The sequence below is a fragment of the Girardinichthys multiradiatus genome, chromosome 7 (genome assembly GCF_021462225.1).
Source record: "Girardinichthys multiradiatus isolate DD_20200921_A chromosome 7, DD_fGirMul_XY1, whole genome shotgun sequence".
Taxonomy (NCBI): Eukaryota; Metazoa; Chordata; class Actinopteri; order Cyprinodontiformes; family Goodeidae; genus Girardinichthys; species Girardinichthys multiradiatus.
Window position 1 is genome coordinate 14,764,311 of NC_061800.1, and position 22,237 is coordinate 14,786,547.

Sequence of the window (22,237 nt, forward strand, 5' to 3'; positions counted from 1 at the left end):
AATAATACAACATGAAAGAAATATCAAAATCAAAAAGAAACATAAAAGAATCACTCCAATCTTTACTAACCAAGATGTCCATCTACCAGTAAAGAACCAAGACCAAGGATTCCAAGAGGAACTCATATTTTCCTTCCGTTGGTTCGTCAACAAGTCCTCAAACTTATCATGGATACTTGTCATGTTCTTAGACACATCAGGAATAAAAGTGCAACATTGTTCCCCAATTAAATGACAAACACCACCCCCCCTCTCAGCTAACAGATAATCCAAAGCCATTCTATTTTGCAAACTCATAGTTCTTATAGCCTGCTGCTCCGTAGTTAGAACAGTGAAACCTTCCTCAGATAAAGCAGTAAGATTTTCTAACTCAACTGACATCTCATTAATCCTATGGGCGGCGTTAGCAACACCATAACTAGGAAAAATTGTACCCAAAATCCCTTTCCAATGTGGGATCCTAGCTCTCTTTTGCCGTTTGAGCGTTGTCTTCCTCTCTAATAATGGGCTGATTGAATCATAAGTCGTGACTGTAGGTAGCAAGTGAGCTAGATAACATACTCCAGACCAATTAGCAGGCAGATACAGATATGATCTGTTTCCACACATCCAAACCATGTTCTTAGGACACGAGAACCCATCTCTACTAGGAAAAGTAACAAGAACCTTGGTTAATTTACTTGCCATGCCATACAATTGACTTCCATTCGGTAAGGCTGTAAGATTAAGAGTTAACACAAAAGGATCTGGAGCCAAAGATTCTGAAATAGTATAAGGATCAGTTCTGACAGGACAAGGTCTAGATATATTACTGTGGGTCAAGGCACATGAAACTGGTATAATAGTTTTACAACCCTCCGTCTTTCCAAGGAAATAAGGTGTGCTTTTCTTCTGAGCAATACAAATATCTGGATCTTTAATCGGATTTCTATTACCCCGAATTCTATAAAGAGTTCCTGTAGACGCACACGTTAAATTAGTCTCACTAGAAAATTTACTAACATTTTTGCTTTCCCGTACAGTATAATTCCTCACCCAAGGAAAAATGACCTCCACCAACCGGTTATCTGGAAAGAAAGTAGCTAGAGTATAAGCAGTATTAATAGGAACTGGTACCAAAAATGGTTGATCATTAATAGCATGTGGAATCAAACAACAAACATAGCAACTATCATTTCTTATCTTCCTAATGGTTTGATGCATCAGTTGCCACCAGACATTATCAGCATGATCATAGTAGTCAGAAAAGTGATGAATCTCTCTTCGAATCCGCTGATGAGTATTATTAGCACAATTCCTCAGTTTAGCCACACATTGTCTTTGCTGTACCTTTTCCCAAATTAACACAAGAGTAATAAAAATACTTGCAATACCAATCATTAGCATCAGAACAGACCATTTAACTGCATCGTGACCTTGAAGTGGAATGTCCTTTCTTCTGGTACAGAAAGCAAACAGTTTTTTCTCTCAAAGAAAACAAATTATAAACAACTTAAAAAAACAAAAATCCTGCTGCCTCTCCTGTGTGGCTTCTGTGCTTCAAGCTGCCCTGTTACCAGTCTGGTACAGGTGGGCGGTCGTTGGAAGCTCCTCTAGGTAGGAGGTTCAGAACCAGGATGCTGCTCGGGTGGTGTTCCAGTGAACACCTTGCAGTGCGTAAAATGGACCCAGGTGTCACGTTCCTGGACCTTTACGGCAGTGTGAGTCACCAGCAGAATTTGAAACGGACCTCTCCACCGCTTGTCTCTCCAGTGACGTCTCCTGGTATCTCTAATCAGCACCCACTGTCCTGGCTGGAACTGGTGCAGAGGTCTGTCAGCTACTGGGGGTAAGGCAGCTTTCACCGTCTGATGGGAGAGAGAGAGAGAGAACGTGACAGAACCTTACAATATTCCAACATGGAATGTTCAAAATGAGCAGTTGTTAGTGTGCTTAGGTTAGTACTCGGTCTTCCCCCTGTATTTGCAGGTCTCCCAAAAAGGATTTCAAAAGGACTCAAATTAGCTCTGGATCTATTCCTCATCCGCATATACATAAGAACCAGAGGGAGAGCTTTTGGCCAGGACAAACCTGTTTCTTCACAGCATTTAGCCAACTTATTTTTTATTGTTCCATTTTCTCGTTCTACTGCTCCACCTGATTGTGGGTGGTAAGCACAATGTGTCTTCAACTGAAACCCTAAAAGCTTACTAATTTCTTGCAAAGCTTTGTTAACAAAATGTGTCCCGTTATCACTGGAAATCACCTCTGGGATTCCCCAGCGGGGAAGAATCTCTGTCAACAAAGACTTCGCTACAGCACTGCTGTCTGCGTGTTTCGTTGGAAACGCTTCAACATATTTAGAAAACATATCCACGACCACCAAACAATATTTCTTCCCTTCAGCAGGTGTCAACTCAATGAAATCCATCATCAAATGCTGAAATGGGAACCGTGGAGGTGGATGTGCCGCCTGTGATTGTGCAGGAACCCTCGAGGGGTTGTGAGAAGCACAGATCAAACATCTTTTACAATAATTTTCAGCTACCACTGAAAACCCATTTGTACACCAATATTTTTTAACCATATCCAGCATTCCCCCTTTGGACACATGATCCAATCCATGCGTCCATTTAGCAAACCAGGGAAAAAAATGTTTAGGCAGACATGGTTTACCATCAGAAACATGCCAGCCAGAACTGCTGTTAAAGATACACCCAGCTCTTTGCCATTTTTCTTTTTCCTGTGAAGTAGCAAAAAATTGCATTTCAGGAACAGTGACACCTTGGGGATCAGTCAGAGAAAGAAAAGATTCATCTGAGGAGAAAGGCCTCAAAGCCGCGGTTTTTGCTGCCGAGTCCGCAGCTGCATTACCCCTAGAAACAAAATCAGACTGTCCTGTGTGCGCAGCACACTTAACCACAGCCAAACGTGCGGGTAACATAATAGCATCCAAAAGATCAGACACTTGTCTAGCATTCAAGATAGGTTTTCCATCTGATTTCAAAAAGGAGCGATGTTTCCACAAGGCCCCGAAATCATGCACCACTCCGAAACAATATCTTGAGTCTGTGTAAATAGTCACAGTCTTTCCTTCTGCCAACTTGCAAGCTTCAGTCAAAGCAATTAATTCAGCTGTTTGAGCTGAGTAATGCGCTGGCAAAGGACCTGAGCGCAAAACAGCTGAGTCAGAGCACACTGCAAACCCTACTTGGTTCAGACCCACTGCAGAACGGGAGGAAGACCCATCTATATACAAGATAAGATCAGAGTTAGTCAAAGGGGTGTCTTGCAAGTCATGACGAGGGGTACAAACAACATTTAAGACAGCTGCGCAGTCATGACTTTCACCATCCTCCTCAGTAAGCAGTAGTGTGGCTGGATTTAAAGTATTACAACGTTTAATTGTAATGTTGGGCATGTCAGAATCAGAATCAGAATCAGAAAAGCTTTATTGCCAAGTACGTTTTTGGACATACAAGGAATTTGTTTTGGCGTAGTCAGTGCAATACAATACAAATTAAACAGTATAAACATATCTACAATATAATATAAATATATGTGCACAGTTTTAAGTGAGTGAGAGTAAGTATAGAGCAGTATAAGATGCAAGAGCAATACAACAGTGCAGATGATCAGTGTGCAAGTATGGCAGTGCAAGTAAAGCAGGAGTCCAAGCTGAGCGTTAATGTAACGCATAGAGTTACAATTTACAAGTGTCCTGTCAGCAAAAAAAAGGGGGTGAAAGGGGGAGTGTCAGTGTGGTTTCCGGGCTTTGTTAACAAGGCTGGTGGCAGATGGGAAAAAACTGTTCTTGTGGCGTGAGGTTTTGGTCCGGATGGACCGCAGCCTCCTGCCAGAGGGGAGAGTTTCAAAGAGTCTGTGACCGGAGTGGGAGGGATCAGTCAGAATCTTCCCTGCCCGCTTCAGGGTCCTGGAGGTGTACAGTTCCTGGAGCGACAGTAGACTGCAGCCAATCACCTTCTCAGCAGACCGAATGACACGCTGCAGCCTGCCCTTATCCTTGGCTGTAGCAGCGGCGTACCAGATGGTGATGGAGGAGGTGAGGATGGACTCAATGATGGCTGTGTAGAAGTGCACCATCATAGTCTTCGGCAGGTTGAATTTCTTCAGCTGCCGCAGGAAGAACATCCTCTGCTGGGCTTTCTTGATGAGGGAGCTGATGTTTGGCTCCCACTTGAGATCCTGGGAGATGATGGTTCCCAGGAAGCGGAAAGATTCCACAGTGTCAATTGTGGAGTCACAGAGGGTGATGGGGGCAGGTGGGGCTGGGTTCTGCCTGAAGTCCACAACCATCTCCACTGTCTTTAGAGCGTTGAGCTCACGGTTGTTCTGGCTGCACCAGTCCAACAGATGGTCCACCTCCCATCTGTACGCGGACTCGTCACCATCAGAGATGAGTCCGATCAGGGTGGTGTCATCCGCAAACTTCAGAAGCTTGACAGACTGGTGAATGGAGGTGCAGCTGTTGGTGTACAGGGAGAAGAGCAGAGGAGAGAGAACACAGCCTTGGGGAACCGGTGCTGATGGTCAGGGAGTCAGAGACGTGCTTCCCCAGCCTCACGCGCTGCTTCCTGTCAGACAGGAAGTCAGTGATCCACCTGCAGGTGGAGTCGGACACACTCAGCTGGGAGAGCTTCTCCTGTAGCAGAACTGGGACGATGGTGTTGAAGGCAGAGCTGAAATCCACAAACAGGATCCTGGCATAGGTTCCTGTGGAGTCCAGGTGCCGGAGGATGAAGTGAAGGGCTAGGTTGACTGCATCATCTACAGACCTGTTGGCTCTGTAGGCAAACTGCAGGGGGTCCAGGAGGGGGTCGGTGATGTCTTTTAGGTGTGAGAGCACAAGGCGCTCAAAGGACTTCATCACCACAGAGGTCAGGGCGACGGGTCTGAAGTCATTAAGCCCTGTGGTCCTTGGCTTCTTGGGAACAGGGACGATGGTGGAGGACTTGAAGCAGGCTGGCACATGACATGTCTCCAGTGAGGTGTTAAAAATGTCTGTGAAGACTGGAGACAGCTGATCAGCGCAGTGCTTCAGGCTGGCTGGTGAGACAGAATCCGGACCAGCAGCTTTCCGGGGGTTCTGTCTCCTGAAGAGTTTGTTAACGTCCCTCTCCTGGATGGAAAGAGCCGTCCTCGGCGTGGGTAGGGGGCTGGTGGGGGGGAACTTCAGGGTGGGGGTTGGAGGTGCCAAGGCCCCTCTTGAGGTTGGAGAGATGGGGGTGGTGGATTGTGGCTGCAGCTGTTGGGGGGCGTCGTGGGGGATGGTTGCAGGACTGTCCCTTTGTCTTTCAAAGCGGCAGTAGAACTCGTTCAGGTTGTTGGCGAGGCGTCGGTCGTTGATGGAGTGGGGGGCTTTCGGCTTGTAGTTGGTGATTTGCTTGAGCCCTTTCCAGACAGACGCAGAGTCGTTGGCTGAGAACTGGTTTTGGAGCTTCTCAGAGTACAGTCGTTTGGCCTCTTTCACTGCCTTGCCAAACTTGTACTTTGCCTCTCTGTATATGTCTTTGTCCCCACTCCTGAAGGCCTTTTCCTTATCCAGTCTTAACCTTCTGAGTTTAGCTGTGAACCAGGGTTTGTCGTTGTTGTAACTCACCCTGGTGCATGATGGTACACAGCTGTCCTCACAGAAGCTGATGTAGGAAGTCACAGCCTCTGTGTACTCGTCCAGACTGTTGGTAGTAGTCCTGAACACATCCCAGTCTGTACAGCCTAAACACGCCTGGAGATTCTCCACAGCCTCACTGCTCCACTTCCTTGTCGTCCTCACAACAGGTTTGCAGAGCTTTAGTTTCTGCCTGTATGCAGGAATCAGGTGGACCATGATGTGGTCGGATTGGCCCAGTGCAGCACGTGGGACGGCGTGATAAGCGTCTCTGATGGTGGTGTAACAGTGATCCAGAATGTTGTCCTCTCTGGTCGGACATTTTATAAACTGTCTATATTTGGGGAGTTCGTGGGTCAGATTACCTTTGTTAAAGTCACCAGCGACGATTACTAAGGAGTCCGGGTTGGTCCGCTCCACACTCAGTATCTGGTCGGCGAGCATGCGCTGTGCGACCTGCACGTTAGCTTGCGGCGGGATGTAAACACCGACCAGGATGAACGAAGCGAACTCACGGGGGGAATAGAAAGGCTTACAGTTTATGATGAAGGCTTCCAGATCTGGAGAATAGTGCTGCTGAATCAGTGTCACGTCGTTGCACCAACCACTGTTGAGGTAAAAACAGATTCCTCCACCTTTCGCTTTGCCGGAGAGTTCCGTGTCTCTGTCCGCTCTGTAGAGCTGGAATCCTGCCAGCTGCAGCGCAGAGTCCGGTATTAATCCACACAGCCACGTCTCCGTGAAGCACAAAACTGCCGATGAATAAAAGTCCCTGTTTTTCCCCAACAGCAGTTGTAGTTCCTCAATTTTGTTGGGAAGTGAGCGCACGTTAGAGAGAAATATTCCAGATAACGGTGTTCGTAGTCCACGCTGGCGAAGTCGTACCAGCACCCCAGCCCGTTTCCCTCTCTTTCGGCGTTTCACCGCGTGAACAAAGGTGAGCGCACCTTTGACCAGAATGTCCAAAAATTCCAGAGCAGTAGGCAGAAAAGTTGGAAATAACTCCTCTGGTGTAGTAGCCCTGATGTTCATGAGTTCTTCTCTGGTGAGAGAGCACCGGGTACCATCACAGAAGACCGTTTTAAAGCAAAAAACAAAACAAAACAATGCGCACCAACACGCCGAGGTGACCATCTGCGGCGCCATCTTGTCTTTGGCTGAGGTATTGAAGAATACCTCAGCCACCTTGCTGCTGATAGATGAGACGTCTTTTGTTCCAGGAGGATGATGGAAACAGAATGTGGAACAAAAACTGTCAATGGATTATATCCAACAATGTCACGTGATGCTAACACTGCTTTCTCAGCTGCAGCAATAGCTCGCAAACAACCAGGCAGCCCAGCTGCAACTGGATCAAGCTTACTGGAATAATAAGCCACAGGTCACAATTTATCACCATGGGATTGCAACAACACAGATGACATGAAACCAGATTTTTCATCCACCATTTGAATAAATGGCTTGTCAGAGTTTGGTCAAGCCAATGCAGGCGCAGAAGACAGGGCTGTTTTTAAATCAATGAAAGCCAGTTCTGCCACCTCCGTCCATTTAATTTTGTCTGCAGCTGCCAAGCTCCTCCCATATATTAAACTGGCCAAAGGCGCTTCCAGCTCAGAGTAATTCAGAATGTGAGCTCTGCAATAACCTGTCATACCCAAAAATGACATCATTTGTTTCTTGGTGACAGGTTTTGGGATTTTCAGAACTGCTTCAATGTGCTGAGGGGACAGTTTTCTGCTTTTATGTGAGAGAACATGACCAAGAAATGTCACTTCTTCCTGTACAAACTGCATTTTAGATTTTGAAACTTTGTGACCCTTTTTATGAAGATGTTGAAGCAGTTTTAAGGTGTCTTTCCTACACTGATCCTGCTGATAATAATAAATCATCAACATACTGTGTAAGGACAGTTCCAGGAGACAGAGTCAAATCAGCCAAAGAGTCCTTCAGAGCTGTGTTAAAAATAGTTGGACTCTCTGTGTAGCCCTGACAAAGACGAGTAAAACAATATGGCTTCCCATCAAACTCAAAAGCAAACCAATACTGACTGTCCTTGTGTACAGGGACAGAAAAAAACGCATTTGCCAGGTCTATCACTGAAAAATATTTAGCTTCTGGTGGAATTTGTGACAGAATCGTAGAAGGGTTCGGAACTGATGGTGCACGGGCCACAACAGACTGGTTGACAGCCTGAAGGTCCATGACAAATCTCCATTCGTCAGGCTCTCCAGGGGGCCTAATTTTCTTCACAGGGAACAACGGTGTTCTCACAGGTGAATTTGGACAGTGTACAATTACCCCAGCTCTAAGGAGGGAATCAAAAACAGGACGAATTCCCTCCAAAGCTTCCTTTTTCAATAAGTATTGTTTCTGACATGGCCTGTAGTTTGATTTAGGAGTAACAACAACTGGCTCACAATCTGTAATAAGACCAACATCATATTTGTGAGCAGCCCACAATAAATCAGGCAGCTCTTCAAGATCTGCATCCGCAGAAGAAGCAGTAGCTAAAAACAGATGTGAATGTGAAATCAGTTGGACTGTACGATTACAGGAAACAACAGTGGGACAATGTCTTTTAAAAGCATTTTGAGAAGGAGACGCAAACACATATGGGACATCTGTCTCCCTCCAATCCGTGGCAAGGAGACAACTTCTAACAAAAAACCCCACATCCTTCCATTCCATATTTTCAGACTTGGCCAATGATACATGCGGCACCGAACCAGAAACTTGAAAAAAATGCAGCTGTTCAGAGGTCAAAGTCACAGATAAAGCTGCCGTGCGATCATTCCAGTACATGTCAGAGAGGTGCACTCTCTCATTTGTAATTTTGTACCAACTGTCCTCATAATCAAAATCAGGTCCTTCAGATACATGTGAAGTACAATGCAGATCATCTGCACTCATTATCTCACTATCAGGTGTCACAGCATTCACTGCCAATGTGACAAAATGTTGAGGTACAGGACCAACTGGAAGCTTCCACTGATATGCATATAAGGGTTGATCTGGGGCCCAATGTACTGCAGTGTAGTCATAGTCAAAGTCTTTCTGAGTGTGAACTGTCAGTCCATCGGGGTTTGAAATAATAGCAATATTTAATCTGCACATCAAATCTCTACCCATCAAATTTAAAGGACACAAAGGAGACACCAAAAAAGAGTGTTTTAACTGCACTCCCTGTGGAGTGGAACACTTTAGAGGAACAGAAAAACTTTCCCTAACTGTTTCACCTGAAGCAGAGACAGAATGAACATAACGACCACTCAGTTTTGGCTGCTCTTTGATACATTTAGCTGATAAAACAGAGTGTCACTCCTGAATCTATAACAAAAGAAATGTCTTCATCCATCACCATCATAGAAAACATAGGCATTCTTTTAAAAGCAGGGTTCTGTGTATGGAGATACGTGCCTGGTAAAACTACGGAGGCACCTTCTAAGTGTAATATGGCCTCTGTAAGCAACCTATGTGAATCAGTATTTTCATGCAACTGTGTGTGTGTTTGTGAAACCTCATGCTCTTTGAGAGACCCCTCCTCAATGCAAGTGGCAGCCAGATCCAGGGTCCCGTCCTCCCCCCGTCAGTTACCGCTGTCAGGCCGCTGCAGTTTCTCTGGACATTCATTCCTCCAGTGTCCCAACTTTCCACAGTTATGGCAAGCATCATCTTCCCCGACCTCTGCCCCGGCGTCCCCGGCCTCGTCTTCGTAGAAAAGAACCACGTTGATTTGTGCTGTAATACAGGGTCAAGGCAGCGTTATGCAAATCAGTCTCTCTTTTGTCCGCTTTTTTCTTCTTCCTGTCGTTGATAACATCATCGCTGTGTAAAGAATGTCTTTTCAGCTCCTCAAAACACACCCCTTGTCTCCAACCAACATAAAGAGTCTTAGTTTGTGCTGCGATCTCAGGGAGAAGTCCTTCCATAATATAGCCACACAGCATCTTTTCCCAGGGGCCCAAAACAGTAAAGTCAGCGGGGCACTCCATACCTAAATGTTTATTGAATGCTTCTTCCATCCGGTAAAGAAAATCAGTGACAGTCTCATCAGGACGTTGTTTAACTTGTTGTAGCACGGCACAATCACTCCTCTGTGGAAATTTTGTGATCAAGTCAGTGCACAAATGTTCTATGGCATTATACCATGGCCCATTACGATGATTTAAATCACCATTTTCACCTCCAGTTGTCACGACAAGGCGCACTGCAGGATCTGGCAATCTCAGACCAACTAAATCTCCAGGTTTGATTTTTGCTGCAAGGAGCCGGCGAATTTCTGTGCCGGTAGGTCTCATTTCATGGCATAAAGCTTTAAATTCCATAGCAAACTTTCTTCCGTCTCCTACGGGATCCGGAAGTAACGCGGCGCTGGCTTGGATGTCTGCTGCAGTCCACGGTCGAAACACCAACTGAGGCTCATTTGTTCCGGCTACTTCCAACATAGGGCATTGATACTCTTCTTCCTCTTTTTTACCTTCTCCTCGTTGTCTTCCACTTCGTAGCCATGTAAACTCATGAAAGCTAACAGGAGAGGAGAGGAAAGGTATTTTCTGGTCCTTTGATGATCCCGGTTGCTGCTCATCTGTAGGCTGGTGCATAATCACACCTTCCGCTCCGCTGGGGCCGCTGTGCTCGGTGAGGTCAGCCTGCACTGCAGGTGGATGTGTGAGTTGATTCACGGGCTGATGCTGAAGCGGACTGGCGAGTTGTCCTGGCTGACTTGTGGGCAGATTTGCTGGTTGGCCCGCTGCTGGTTGGCCCGCTGCAGGAGGAGGACGGGAGTCTAGATCGAGGTCTGCCATCTGGAGGGCCCGTAACTCCGTCTGTAAAGATGGATATAGACAGGAGGGTGAAGCATCACTAGGTCTATATGGAGGTGGAAACGTGGGGTCTTCAACGGCACGACCAGCATTGTCATACCTGTTTCCCACGTCCCCGGACAAATCTTTTCCCCCTGCCATCTGTTTCAATTTGGACTTTCTTTCCCTACACATAGCCTCCGTAATCCATTCATTCCAACATTTTACCCATTTTTCTCTCTGATCTAAATCTTGTTTTTCAATCCTTTTTTTATTTTTTATTTTCTCCCAATCACCATCCATCAACTGTTTTATTTTATTCAACTGATTTACACTCAAACTTCCACCTTTTGGAAAACCAAACTTGTCCTCCCAAATTAAAGCACATTTAACACAATCATCTCCACCTTTTTCTTTCATTATTTTATAAATCGCAGAGTCTGGAGAAGGAGACACCCCTGATGCCTTTGAGGTTCCGGAACCCATTTTTTTCCTTTTTACCCGTTCAGCGGCACGTCTGCCGTCTGGCTTTTCTCCTTTATGAGGTGTAGAAAATTGCCAAAAACCACCCGCAAAACCCTGTGTTCTGCTTTTTGTTATCGTTTCCAATAACAACCTCCCTGTATACCTCTACAGGGTGACGTGGCACTCAGCTGATGTCCTCCCTCTCGCAACTCCAGAACCTAATTAATTAATTAGGAGATGATGGTTAATGTGTAATAAAAAAATAATATACATTATATCATACAGAGCAACTTCTCACCCAGATATATTTGTAGACAATTAGTTCGGATCCAATCGGCCAGAAGCCGCAGGCGGGCACCCGGACTCCACTACCGTAATATGGAGGTAGACTGAGGACAACGTCTCCAGGCTGGCCAGGCGTCCGTGTCCCCCTCTTGCGGTCTCCTCTGGCACGTTAGATCCTGTTCGGGATGCTAAAATTGTTGTGGAATTTTCTTATCAAAGTTGAGAGAAGTTGACTCACAAGAAGAAAAAATCCGGACTTTGTCTTTATAAGTTTTATTCAAAGGCATTCAGCGTTTGAATGACTCTGTCACCAAGCAAGTCAGTTGAACAGAGCCCCGATCAACATTTACACACAGTATTTATACCAGAACATGACAGTGTTATCTCAACTTCAAAGAGTCTGTGTTTTATGACCCAAACCTTTCTTGAGTTCAAAGGTGACAAGGTTATCTAGGAACAGACCTAACTGCCCTTCCTGACATCCTCCTAAAAGATGGGTCTTAACCATTAAACATCTGATAATGGCTTTTACAGCTTCTTCCTCTAACACAGATGTTCACTGGAGTGAGGTAAACCAAAGGTCATACTCTGTGGAATGCCTACTGAAAGAATTTCCATCACATTATGTAAGTCCCTGCAGTAGATGCCCCTCTGTCATTTTCTCCGACATCTCATTAGAAAGACTTTAGACCACAGGAACAGCATGACGGGAAATTTGTGTAGTTTTGACACAATAACTTTTTCAAACTTGACACAGGTAACTGTCCCGTGCCTACCAGAAACACATAGGTATCAACGTAGGTTTCAACTAATTTGATCAATTACAGACATTTATGAAATGAAAAATAAAACCCTATCTAAAGATGAGTTCGACCAGTCTGTGAAAGAGTGATATTAGAGCTGCACAATATATCAAATCGTAATCATCATTGCAGCATCATTGCGTGCTGTATATGTCTTGCATGCATGCATGTTCTCCATATCAATAATATGTCTGGTCAGTTGCCTGAACTCTCACTGCCCTGAATGCCCACAACTGATTTAGATGATAGTAGTCAGTGCGGGAACAGAGAGATGACAGAAAAGAAAGAGTAGTAATCATTATATGCAAATTAAACCGAAATAAAACTCTGTAGATACCACAGGGCCAGAACTGTTAAGCCAGGGAAAATAGTACACAATGTAGCCATCAAATCTGAATAAAATAAATAAGTACATTTTCATTGATTAATCTTATGTTTTTATCTGTTTGGTGTTATTAGAAGAAATGGATGCTTTGTTGAATATTTGATATGATTGTTCATTTATCTTTTCATATTTGACATATTCAAACATGTTTTTATTTAAATAGGTGAGTTGTTTTCATTCAGACCTAGCGCAGCAGAAGTCTTGTCTCTTTCACTAACAAATGACACTGAGAGAGGGATGTCTGAAACCTTGCTAATTAGGTTTCCAATTAATCTTTCTTAGTAGCATCAACTGACAGAGAGGCATTTGTTTTCATTGATCATAAATCTCACATCTGGACCATAAATACAATCTATTAACCAAAACAAAAAAAAAGGATTGGATGAAATGAAATTAGCTGCAAAGTGCTGGGGACGGCGCTGGTGGTGTAGGGTTTAAGCGCGCAACCATGTGCAGAGGCTATAGTCCTCGATGCGGCTGTCCCAGGTTCAGTTCCCGAACTCTGCGACCTTTGCCGAATGTCTCCCCCTCTCTTTGCCCTCTTTCCTGTCTACCTACTGTCAAAAAAATTAAAAATAAAGGCCTCTAGTGCCACAAAAAATATAAAAAGAAATAAATAAATGCAAAGTGCTGGGATCGTCTCATATTTAATGATTTATGTATTTTTATGTGATGTACTATTTTAACATTATCGATTCATCTGTGTCACTAAATCAGTTTTCCACTGTTTACTTGTTTTTTCTTTCCAATGTTTTTGCTGTTTCTTTCTTACGCTCTGTAGCTCCACTATTTGAGACTCAGTGTTCTTACATCGAGGCCACAGTGGCTCAGTTTCTGCGCTGGACTCAGCATCAGACCGATGTGGGGCCTTTCTCTAAATACCCCTACACAGAGTATTGGGCTTATGCTGACTACAAGTACATCACCGTGCTGTTTCAAGACCAACCTTTCATGTTTGAGGTAACCACTCTGCCTGCTTTTTGTTTCCCTGTTGTATAAATATGTGATGCAGAGGCCCGTTTCTTTTAGCTGCATGACACTAGGCTGGACAAGGGCCCATGTTTATCCTCCCACTACACATGGTAAGCAGGATAGCAAGAGAAGTAAAAAGTCTCCATACCTCTGTGTTTAAAAAAAAAACTGGAGCCAAGACCATCTTGGGTGACCAGGTCTCCATAACAACCATTAGAGGGTATCTAAATGGCAAATCAAAGGCCAATCTTTAAACTACCTTTCTTTTCTAAAATCCTTGAGAAGGTTGTTTATTTTCAGGTAAAGGGCTTTTTGGAGGAGCAGAATATTTCAGAGGTTTTCCAATCTGACTTTGATGTTTTACACTTTTTACACAGTCATCGATTAATGTAGCGTTTATTTTTTGCGATTAATTGATTAACAAGAGATACTCGTTAAATGATCATACTTCAGTAAATAAGTGTTTTGAACTTAAAAAAACAAACATCTATTGCACACTTTAAATGCATTATAAATGGCAAAACATAAAGAAACTCAATTCGATGCTCAGAATAAGGCATTTTAATAATAAAGTCTTTAAATAAATAAAAAAAAGCGACAATGCATTTTGTTGCATGTTGCACAGTGCAATTGTACAAAACATTTGTAAAAACATAAACAACACTTAGGTGAAGCTAAATTTAAGCCACTTAAGTTCTGGATAGAGCATATTTAGACCAAGAAGTTTAGCATTTCATGTAAAATGCTAAACATCTAAACATGTATATATTTTTTACAGATTTGGCTTAAGTACTGCTCTGTGTGGGTTGTTCTTTCAGGAAAAGGCATGTTTCAGACTCTGTATCTGGTGATCGTGTTGGTCTTATGCTATTAGATTTAACAGCTGCACCTAAAATTCTGCCCACAAGGCTCAATTTTAGGCGCCCTTCTCTTCTTTCTTTACTTGCTCCCACTTGGCTCCATAGTAAGAAAACATGGTGTGTCGTTCCACGGTTATGCAGGCAACACTCAGATTTATGTCCTACTAACAAAGAAAAATGTATTCTGTGCTACATCACTGAAATTGTGTATTGATGACATAAAGGCCTGGATGGCTCTCAACTTCCTTAAACCCAATGAAAATAAACCGGGAGTCATGGTTTTTGAGGATCTTTGAACCAACTACACTAACGTAACCATTACTAATCTTGGGATTAAAGTAGACTTTAAATTTGATACACAGATCAGGGCAGTCATCAGATCAAGCTTTTATCGTTTCAGGCAGTTGGCTAAAATAAAGTCAACCATCCTTTTTCAGTTGCAGCTTTTAAGATGTAAAATAACCTACTTCTGCAAATTAGAATTAGGCCTCTTTTCTCTTTGTTTTTAAATCCCTTCCTAAAACACATCTCTTTGCTCTGGTCTGAGATGCTGATTTTTACTCTATTTTGTAGTTTTACCTGTTTTTTTATTGTATGATTGCTCTTACCCCTGTTTTATGTTTCTTTTTTTATGTTTGGCTGTTTTTAATATGCATGGCACCTGTATGGTGTATGGTGTTTTATTAATAATACTGGATAAACTGGATATATGTCAATTTAGGAGTGATGCCAGGAAAATTTATTTTCTATCTTGCCATCACAAATGTAAACCTGTGAGGTTTACTAAACTCTACAGGGACTTTAAATGGAGCCTTTTCTCAGGTGAAACTAAGATTGAGCTTTTTTTTAGGTGGATTTGACATAAAACAAAAGACGAATGTGGAAACGTACCTCATGCCCACTGTTAAGAATGATAAAGGAGCTGTGATGCTGTGGGCCTGTTCTTTCTCCAAAGGCCATAGGAAACTTGTGATATTGCATGGCACAATGAACACCTGGAGAATTTCATGAATAATCTAGTGGATTCAACCATGCACCTGAAAACGGGTTGTTACTGGGTCTTTCAGCAGGATAATGTTCCAAAATGTGAGCAAATCATTGCTGAAATGGATCGCTAGACACTTGTTCCATGGCCATCCCAGTCCCCCCCTAAACCCCTAAAAACAGTGTGGGAGGACCTGAAAGGAATAGAACATTAGTGAGGATCCAACACTCTAGATGATCCAGAGTGACTGTACCACCAGTGAATTTTGTTTAAAGTAATTATTTCTTAAAATTAGACCCTTTTTTACCATGGAAATGTACTTAATGAATGTTAAGTTAAAGATTATATTTAGTTTTTGGTTTTTTTGTCTCAACTAATTTACACACTCCTCAGATATCTGAATTCTTAAGCAATCAATTTTATTTAACAATAAATAAAAATATCATGCTAACTTCCGCCATCCAGACTTTGTGGAAGAGATTTTGTTCTGCTAAAATAGCAGTTCCTAGCCGCTTTCATTTAATTTTCACCTCTTGTTTGACATTTTCTTTTTAAATGTTAAGTTTCCCCCCAGCAGCTTCATATTAACTGCTTTTTTCATCCTCTGCTCAGTAACGGCATAAAAGTGTCAACTTTTTTGTGAGTCACAATGAGATTATTTCGTTTTTTTAAATTTCGGTGATAAATTGTTATTGGCCATCCACCTGCAGTTATTACCTGCTGACATTTATGGCGATGAGAGGCACACAGAAGCTTAGCAGGATGATGGTAGGAAGGCTTCCTGAAGGCTAAATTGACAGTCTCGTCTCTTCCCCTGGCCTTGCATATGGGATAAGGACTTCATTATTTAGGGTCCTTGTGAGATTTAATATTTTTACTTTGACAGCATGTGACTGACGAGGCAGTTTTCTGAGAAAAATGACCAATCTTAAGTTTGATTTTTCTACTCAGGCAGCTTTATTTGTTACCTTATATGTGCTCTGTCACTGTAGCTGAATAAATTAGGTTATATATCAGCAATGAGATAACACTGTTGTAACACTTGTTTGTACATTTTCAAGTCATTTACAAGTCATTATGGGTCAAATTACTCTTAATTAATCATTTAAAAATCTAAAATTCCCAATTATACTTTAGACTTTAGTCTGCTTTTTTTGAAACGATTGCTGTGTGTGAATTCGTTCCAGGATGTAAAGTGGTCGGAGTTCGGCTTTGAGGGACGTAACGGGAAAGAGAGCACTCTTTGGATTGGCACAGAGGGGGCTAACACGCCGTGCCATCTGGACAGCTACGGCTGCAACCTGGTGCTGCAGGTGCAAGGACGGTAAGCGGGGACAGCTGAACCCATCACAAAGGAAACGACCACACAAGCTGAGCTCTTTGGCTGTATCCGGATGAGCCCCCAAAATGTTACCTTCCCTGTTTTTGTGTAGGAGATAGAGGGGCATAACGATAAGTAATATTAGTAAAACCACATCTGATTCACTTTAGACACTACCTAATAATAATAATAATAATTTCGACTTTATTGATCTCACAGCGGAGAAATTATCCTTTAGGGGCTAAGGGTCTTGCTCAGGGATCCAGAGTGGCAGGCTGTGGGATTCAAACCTGTGTACTTGTGGCCTCTCCTGGATGTAAATGCCCTGCTCTCTAACCACTAGGCCTCCACTCCTCCACTGCACCAATCAAAGACAGTAGCTTCACTATTAGCTTCACGTTCTGCTCCTGACTCTCATAGTGTACCCATTTTTCTTCTGACCTTCTCCTCGCCTGTCTTTCTGTCCTATCTTGTGTCCTTCCTTTTTACATTCCTTCTTTTGTCTTTCCTTCCTTCACTTCTTCTGCCCTTTCATTTTTGTTTTTTCTTCCTATATATCTTTCTTCCTTGTGTATTTCTCTCCCCGTCTTGTCTGTCTTTGTGTTCTTCCATTATTTTCTTTCCCATTTTCTTTCTCATGCTCTGCAGAGGAGCGAGCCACACCCCAGCCACACATGCATCGCTGCATGTAAATATTGCTTTTGTTATTCACGTGAAAAATATTTCAAATGTGAAACAAAAGCTGTAGCGTCTATAAAAGATGTACATCTTGTGTCCAGTTTCTCCTAAGCATAAAGTTCATGTGTATTTAGAAGCTTCCTGTGTGTCCATCAGTTTGTCTTTGCTAAACATAATTAAGTGTGGGTTTTTGTTTTTGTAAAAATGGATTATGTTGCAATGATTTATGCTGAAGAGGAGCTTTTTAAACATAATGTGGCTAGAAGTGGTGTGTTTTAAAAATCTAAGCCTGTTTATCCTACAGTGAATAAAAGATCCCCTGCTTTGTAAATAAAGGTTTTAGCATTTGTTCCAATTACAAAAGAAGGCATCTCAGAAAGTAGGTTTTCTAGGCAGAATATAATTGGCCATTGTCATATAAATGCGAAACAATGTAGGAAAGACTCGTGTGGGTTTGGTACTTGACACTCTGAGCCTCTACAAAAAACATAAAGAAGACGAGCTTTGGATTTAACAGACAGGACTTGTAACTGAGCAGGTAGAGGGTTCAGGATTCCTCATTTTTATTTCATCAATGTCGGTGGGGAAAGTTTTCAGTCTGTTAAGTGCCCGACTCTTCTGCAGCATCAGAGTTGAAGAGTGCCACAGCTGCTGGCACCTGATGTGATCTGTCCTCTGCCCTCTGGAAAGGATTTAATTTGCCCCTCTGCTCTCCAGAGGAGCAGGAAAGTGGAGCCTGAGAGGCGAGCCACAATAACGGGGCAGAGCAAGCTAAGAAATGAAAAGGAAAAGGTCTGCATTATCTTGCTGCGGTGTTCTGTCAGAGAGCAACAGTTGTATCTCACAGGCTGTAATTGGGTCTCAGGTTCTTTTATTTGGTATTGATCTCAGAAGGAATGAAATGCTGCTCCGGGAGTCCTTTGCTTCTGCTGATCTGTGAAAATACAGCAGTGTTGGTTGATACCATGACACTTGGCCTTCTGCTGGATCAGATCAACAGAAAAAGTCAACGGCAAAGTCAACTAGTTTTTAACAAACTGTGGAGGGATAATTTAAGTTTTAGGTTACAAAAGATTGTTTGCCGTTGATGGGCCTGGAGCTGCTATCTCTTAACTTCTCATAAGAACATGTTTGGTGTTTGGATTAGGTTTTGATTTTTAGAAACTTCGCTTTTCTTTACTACCACGCAACCATCATTGAAGATGTTCATTTTTTTGTAGATTTTTTTACATGAATACCATATGACAGATTGGATTCCAGGTATGCATGATGTCCCTTCTCTACAGAAAACGCTGGCATCTGTTCCCACCTGAGGACACAGCAAAGCTTTATCCAACCAGGATCCCCTATGAGGAGTCCAGCATCTTCAGCCAGGTGGATGTTCTCCATCCAGACCTGGGGAAATTCCCTGGGTTTCACGGAGCCAGGGCCCACATCGTGACTCTGGAGCCTGGGCAGGTCAGAATGTGACGGTTAAAAATACAATCCAAACCCAGATATATCTCACCAATCACATGACTGGATGAGCTTGTTGATTCAGGATGTATAAACAAAGACTTGAAATGATTTATCTTTTAAGGTTTATATAAGGCTCTTTTCAATTAAAACCATCGTGTGTGTCTTTGCATTTTGAAAAGCAATTGTTTTTAATGAGTTTAACTGAAAATCAGCTGCTTAGTCAGTTCACAGAAAATGTCCTGTACTTAGTCAGCTTCTTTTAATTTTTCATATTTTTGCTGAAGTAAAAATATCTCAACAATTTAAAACGATTGATGCCACTTCAAAAGACGTAAAAGAGAAGAAGCAATTAGCCAAAAAATGTCTATAGATGTTTCTTTATACTGTAAACTGATTGTAATTTGGTTATTTGTTGTAGTGCCGCATTACCCTCACTTGACTGGGGGTTTTATATCAAAGAAAACAAGAGCTTACAGCTTGGTTTACATCATTTCTTTGGGTAATTTGCAGAGGAGACAGAATCAGGTCAAGTCCGGGTCAGCAGGTCGAGTGACCAATCAGTAACCTTCCCACATTAGATAAAGATGAGCTCTAAATCATGGCGGAGCTCTTGTAAACTCAGACGTAGGCTTTTATTAAAAGCTTTAACATTTCTTCTTTCAGCTGTAGGTCACCTTACACTCTCTTTTCTCTTTATTTGCCCTTCGTCACCATGTTGCATTTTTGGACTGTCAGGAGTTGGGACAACAATAAAGAGACGAGTCCTGTGTCTCTGTTGTTCTCCAGGCCTTAGGTAGCATATAAAATAATCCCCTGATCAAGAACACCTTTCCCAGCTTTATGTAGCCGGCTGGTTCTGAGTTGATTGATCAGACATTTTTGCTTTATTTGTTTAACAGAAAATCTATCCTGAGAAAGATTACCTAAATCTGCTTCATCGGCATCCCTGTTTTGTTGAAACTGAAATGTTACCAAGGTCCGTTTTTACAGAAACAAGTCCTGGATGAGTCTGTGTGACATTCCCGACCTTTGCACCTTTAACAATTGATTTCATTATTCTCCTGGAGTTTTCTGCAGCAGCTCACATAATAAGTAACCTTTGATTCCCCCAGATTTGTTTCTCTTTACACTCAGAAAATAACTGGTTGACAGAAAGAAAAGCTGTTGGCATCTACAGCAGCCGCCCTACAAGGTGGCTCCACCAGAACAAATCAGGATGGGGGATGGATCTTTCCTCTCAGCTCGTCAGACCACAGGCCGTCAATGAATCATGACTGTGACAGAGGACTGGAATCAATAAGCCATCTGCTTTTTAATAGAATCACCTAATGAATGGATGGACTACCAATGACAAGGGTTATGGTTTATGCTGCCATCTACTGGATTTTGAGTGTAGTTCTTGCGTCTCAGCTTTTTAATCTTTGGAAAACAGAAGTTTAAAAAACTAGTTGCTATCATTACACTTCTGATAAATCAAACTTTGTGAGGACTTTCCGTTCTTATCTTCTGTGCACAGGTGCTTTATGTCCCCAGGCACTGGTGGCACTATGTGGAGTCAGTAGACCCCATCACCGTCAGCGTCAACTCCTGGATTGAGCTGGTAACCGCACCCTGCCACGTCTCTCCCCTGTCCTTTTCTCTCTACCAAAAACAGTCCTGAAACAATGCTCTCCATAGTGCAGGCACACTGACATTTGTAAACAGGGCACTTGTGCAGTCCTGAGAAGTTTTGGAAATTAAAGGAATTTGTTTTCACTATTTTTTAGGTCTGTATAAGTCTGAAAAAACACATAAAGAATATTGAAGTTTTAGCTGTAACCTTAGAAAATATGACTGTGGGGTTCCTATGCAGTCTGGAAAATTCTATAATTTGAGATTAATCATGGAAAAAGAAAATAAATGTTTAATATTTCCTTCCTTGCAGAAGTGGTTGCTGTCAAAAGGAGCAATTAGTTTTCATATAGGGCCAAGTTGGTTTGGAAAGCTTTTCTCCCTTAATAAACGAAATCATCATTTTAAAACTGCTTTTTATATTTTCTGGGGTTATTTTTGTCAGATATAAATTTGTTTGTTGATCTGAAATGTTTAACTGTGACAAAACGCACAAACAGAAACACATTTCTAAGTATTTTCCCGCAGAGTCCACAGACACGTTCAAACTTCTGCATCAGATGTCAAAATTATAATAATTGATGGAGAGATATGGAGGGTTGTTCTCGCTGATGTTAGGCTCTTTTGTTTCTGCGCAGGAAGTGGACGATTTAGCTAGAGTCAGCGAAGCCGTGACCAAGACTGTTGTCTGTGCAATGAAAAGTGCTCCAAGTGATGACAACGCTGACACCTGGCTGAACCCCACTGAGGTAACAAAATACATGTAAACATAAATAATACTTGATGCACCTCTGTAATCCATGCCTTCACAGAACATAAACAAAATGATGGCTAAATGATGCTGTAAAATATAAAAAATAGCAAGTCTGGTTATTTAGAGATGCACCAATCAGGCTTTTCCTGGCCAATAATAATATCCAGTTTCCAAATACTGATATATGTATTTTGTTCTTATTATTATTTCCTTCCGTAAGGATTGAAAAACATAAAAATAGCAACATGTGCAGCTGGTTGTTTGATAGAGGTAGCTGTTTTAAATCCATCAGCAAATGATTGTATTATAGGATGATTCCCATTTGTACATTAAAGCACATGTCCCTAACCCTTTACGTGATTTTTAACTCAATGTGCATCAAAGTACATACTACTGTTTGATGGTGTGAAATGTTAGTTTTGATGCATTTCATGAACAAAAAAACCAATCTGATTTCTCAGTGTTTTAACCTACTGATCACCGATCAGAGGACCGATCCAAGAAAATGTACCAGATTCTGATGTTTAGGTGATTGCTTGGTACACCACTAGTACAACTATTTTGTTGTTGTTCATTTGTTGAAATGCTGTATATTGTGAAGCTAAACCCAACCAACTAGCTATTTCTGTTTGTGAGTTAGTTATACTGTACTGTGAAACATTATTTGTCATTACTTTGATCACTATAAGACATTCTGGTCCCACTACGGAAAATTATACTCAGGAATCCTCTGACGATCCCGTAGAAAATGTCAAGATAATCCATGAGATATAGATGTAATTAAAACCATATTTGTGCATAGACTTTAGTTTTCCAGAAGCTGTTTCATTAATAAAATACTTGATCTAAAATGCGATTTGGGGGCTTGTTAAGGAGAAATGGGTTTGAAATAATAGACCTAAATCCCAACAAGAATCAGTTCCACTTAGTTGCTTTATTTCCTGGTCAATCTTCTTCTGTTTTCACCATAAGGTCGCTGAGCAAAAAAAACAGAATCTAAAAAATAATGATTGTAAACTGCAAATAATGGTTTAGTGCAGAACCCAAACTATGAACCCTACGTTTTATTGTTGCTCTTTGGATTCAGGTTGATCAAACAAACCGAAGATATGGCAATGCCAGGATGCCTAATTCCCATTATTGCATGAACTCTTGCAGCAGTTTGTTGCTGTTGCTTAGAATCAGTTTGATTGATTTTGTTTTGGAAATCTACTACAGCAGCTTCATTTTAAAGTTTAGTTTTCTCTACA

At 42.2% G+C, this 22,237-nt stretch overlaps 2 protein-coding genes across 2 annotated transcripts in view; one reads left to right on the forward strand and one right to left on the reverse strand.

Annotated features, from left to right (window-relative positions):
* Positions 1-22,237, forward strand: part of hspbap1 (hspb associated protein 1) — a 28,284-nt gene that overhangs the window by 3,492 nt on the left and 2,555 nt on the right. The window contains exons 3-7 of the mRNA XM_047370121.1: positions 13,130-13,308; positions 16,353-16,489; positions 18,451-18,622; positions 20,139-20,222; positions 20,872-20,982. Coding sequence (XP_047226077.1) covers positions 13,130-13,308; positions 16,353-16,489; positions 18,451-18,622; positions 20,139-20,222; positions 20,872-20,982 — 683 coding nt within the window. The remainder of the gene's footprint in view (positions 1-13,129; positions 13,309-16,352; positions 16,490-18,450; positions 18,623-20,138; positions 20,223-20,871; positions 20,983-22,237) is intronic.
* On the reverse strand, positions 1,498-10,741 carry LOC124871108. Its single transcript, XM_047370119.1, has 2 exons — positions 9,126-10,741; positions 1,498-1,847 (listed from the first exon to the last, which is right to left on the reverse strand). Exon 1 carries the CDS (start codon positions 10,711-10,713, stop codon positions 9,277-9,279), a length of 1,437 nt encoding a protein of 478 aa, XP_047226075.1. The 5' UTR covers positions 10,714-10,741; the 3' UTR covers positions 1,498-1,847; positions 9,126-9,276.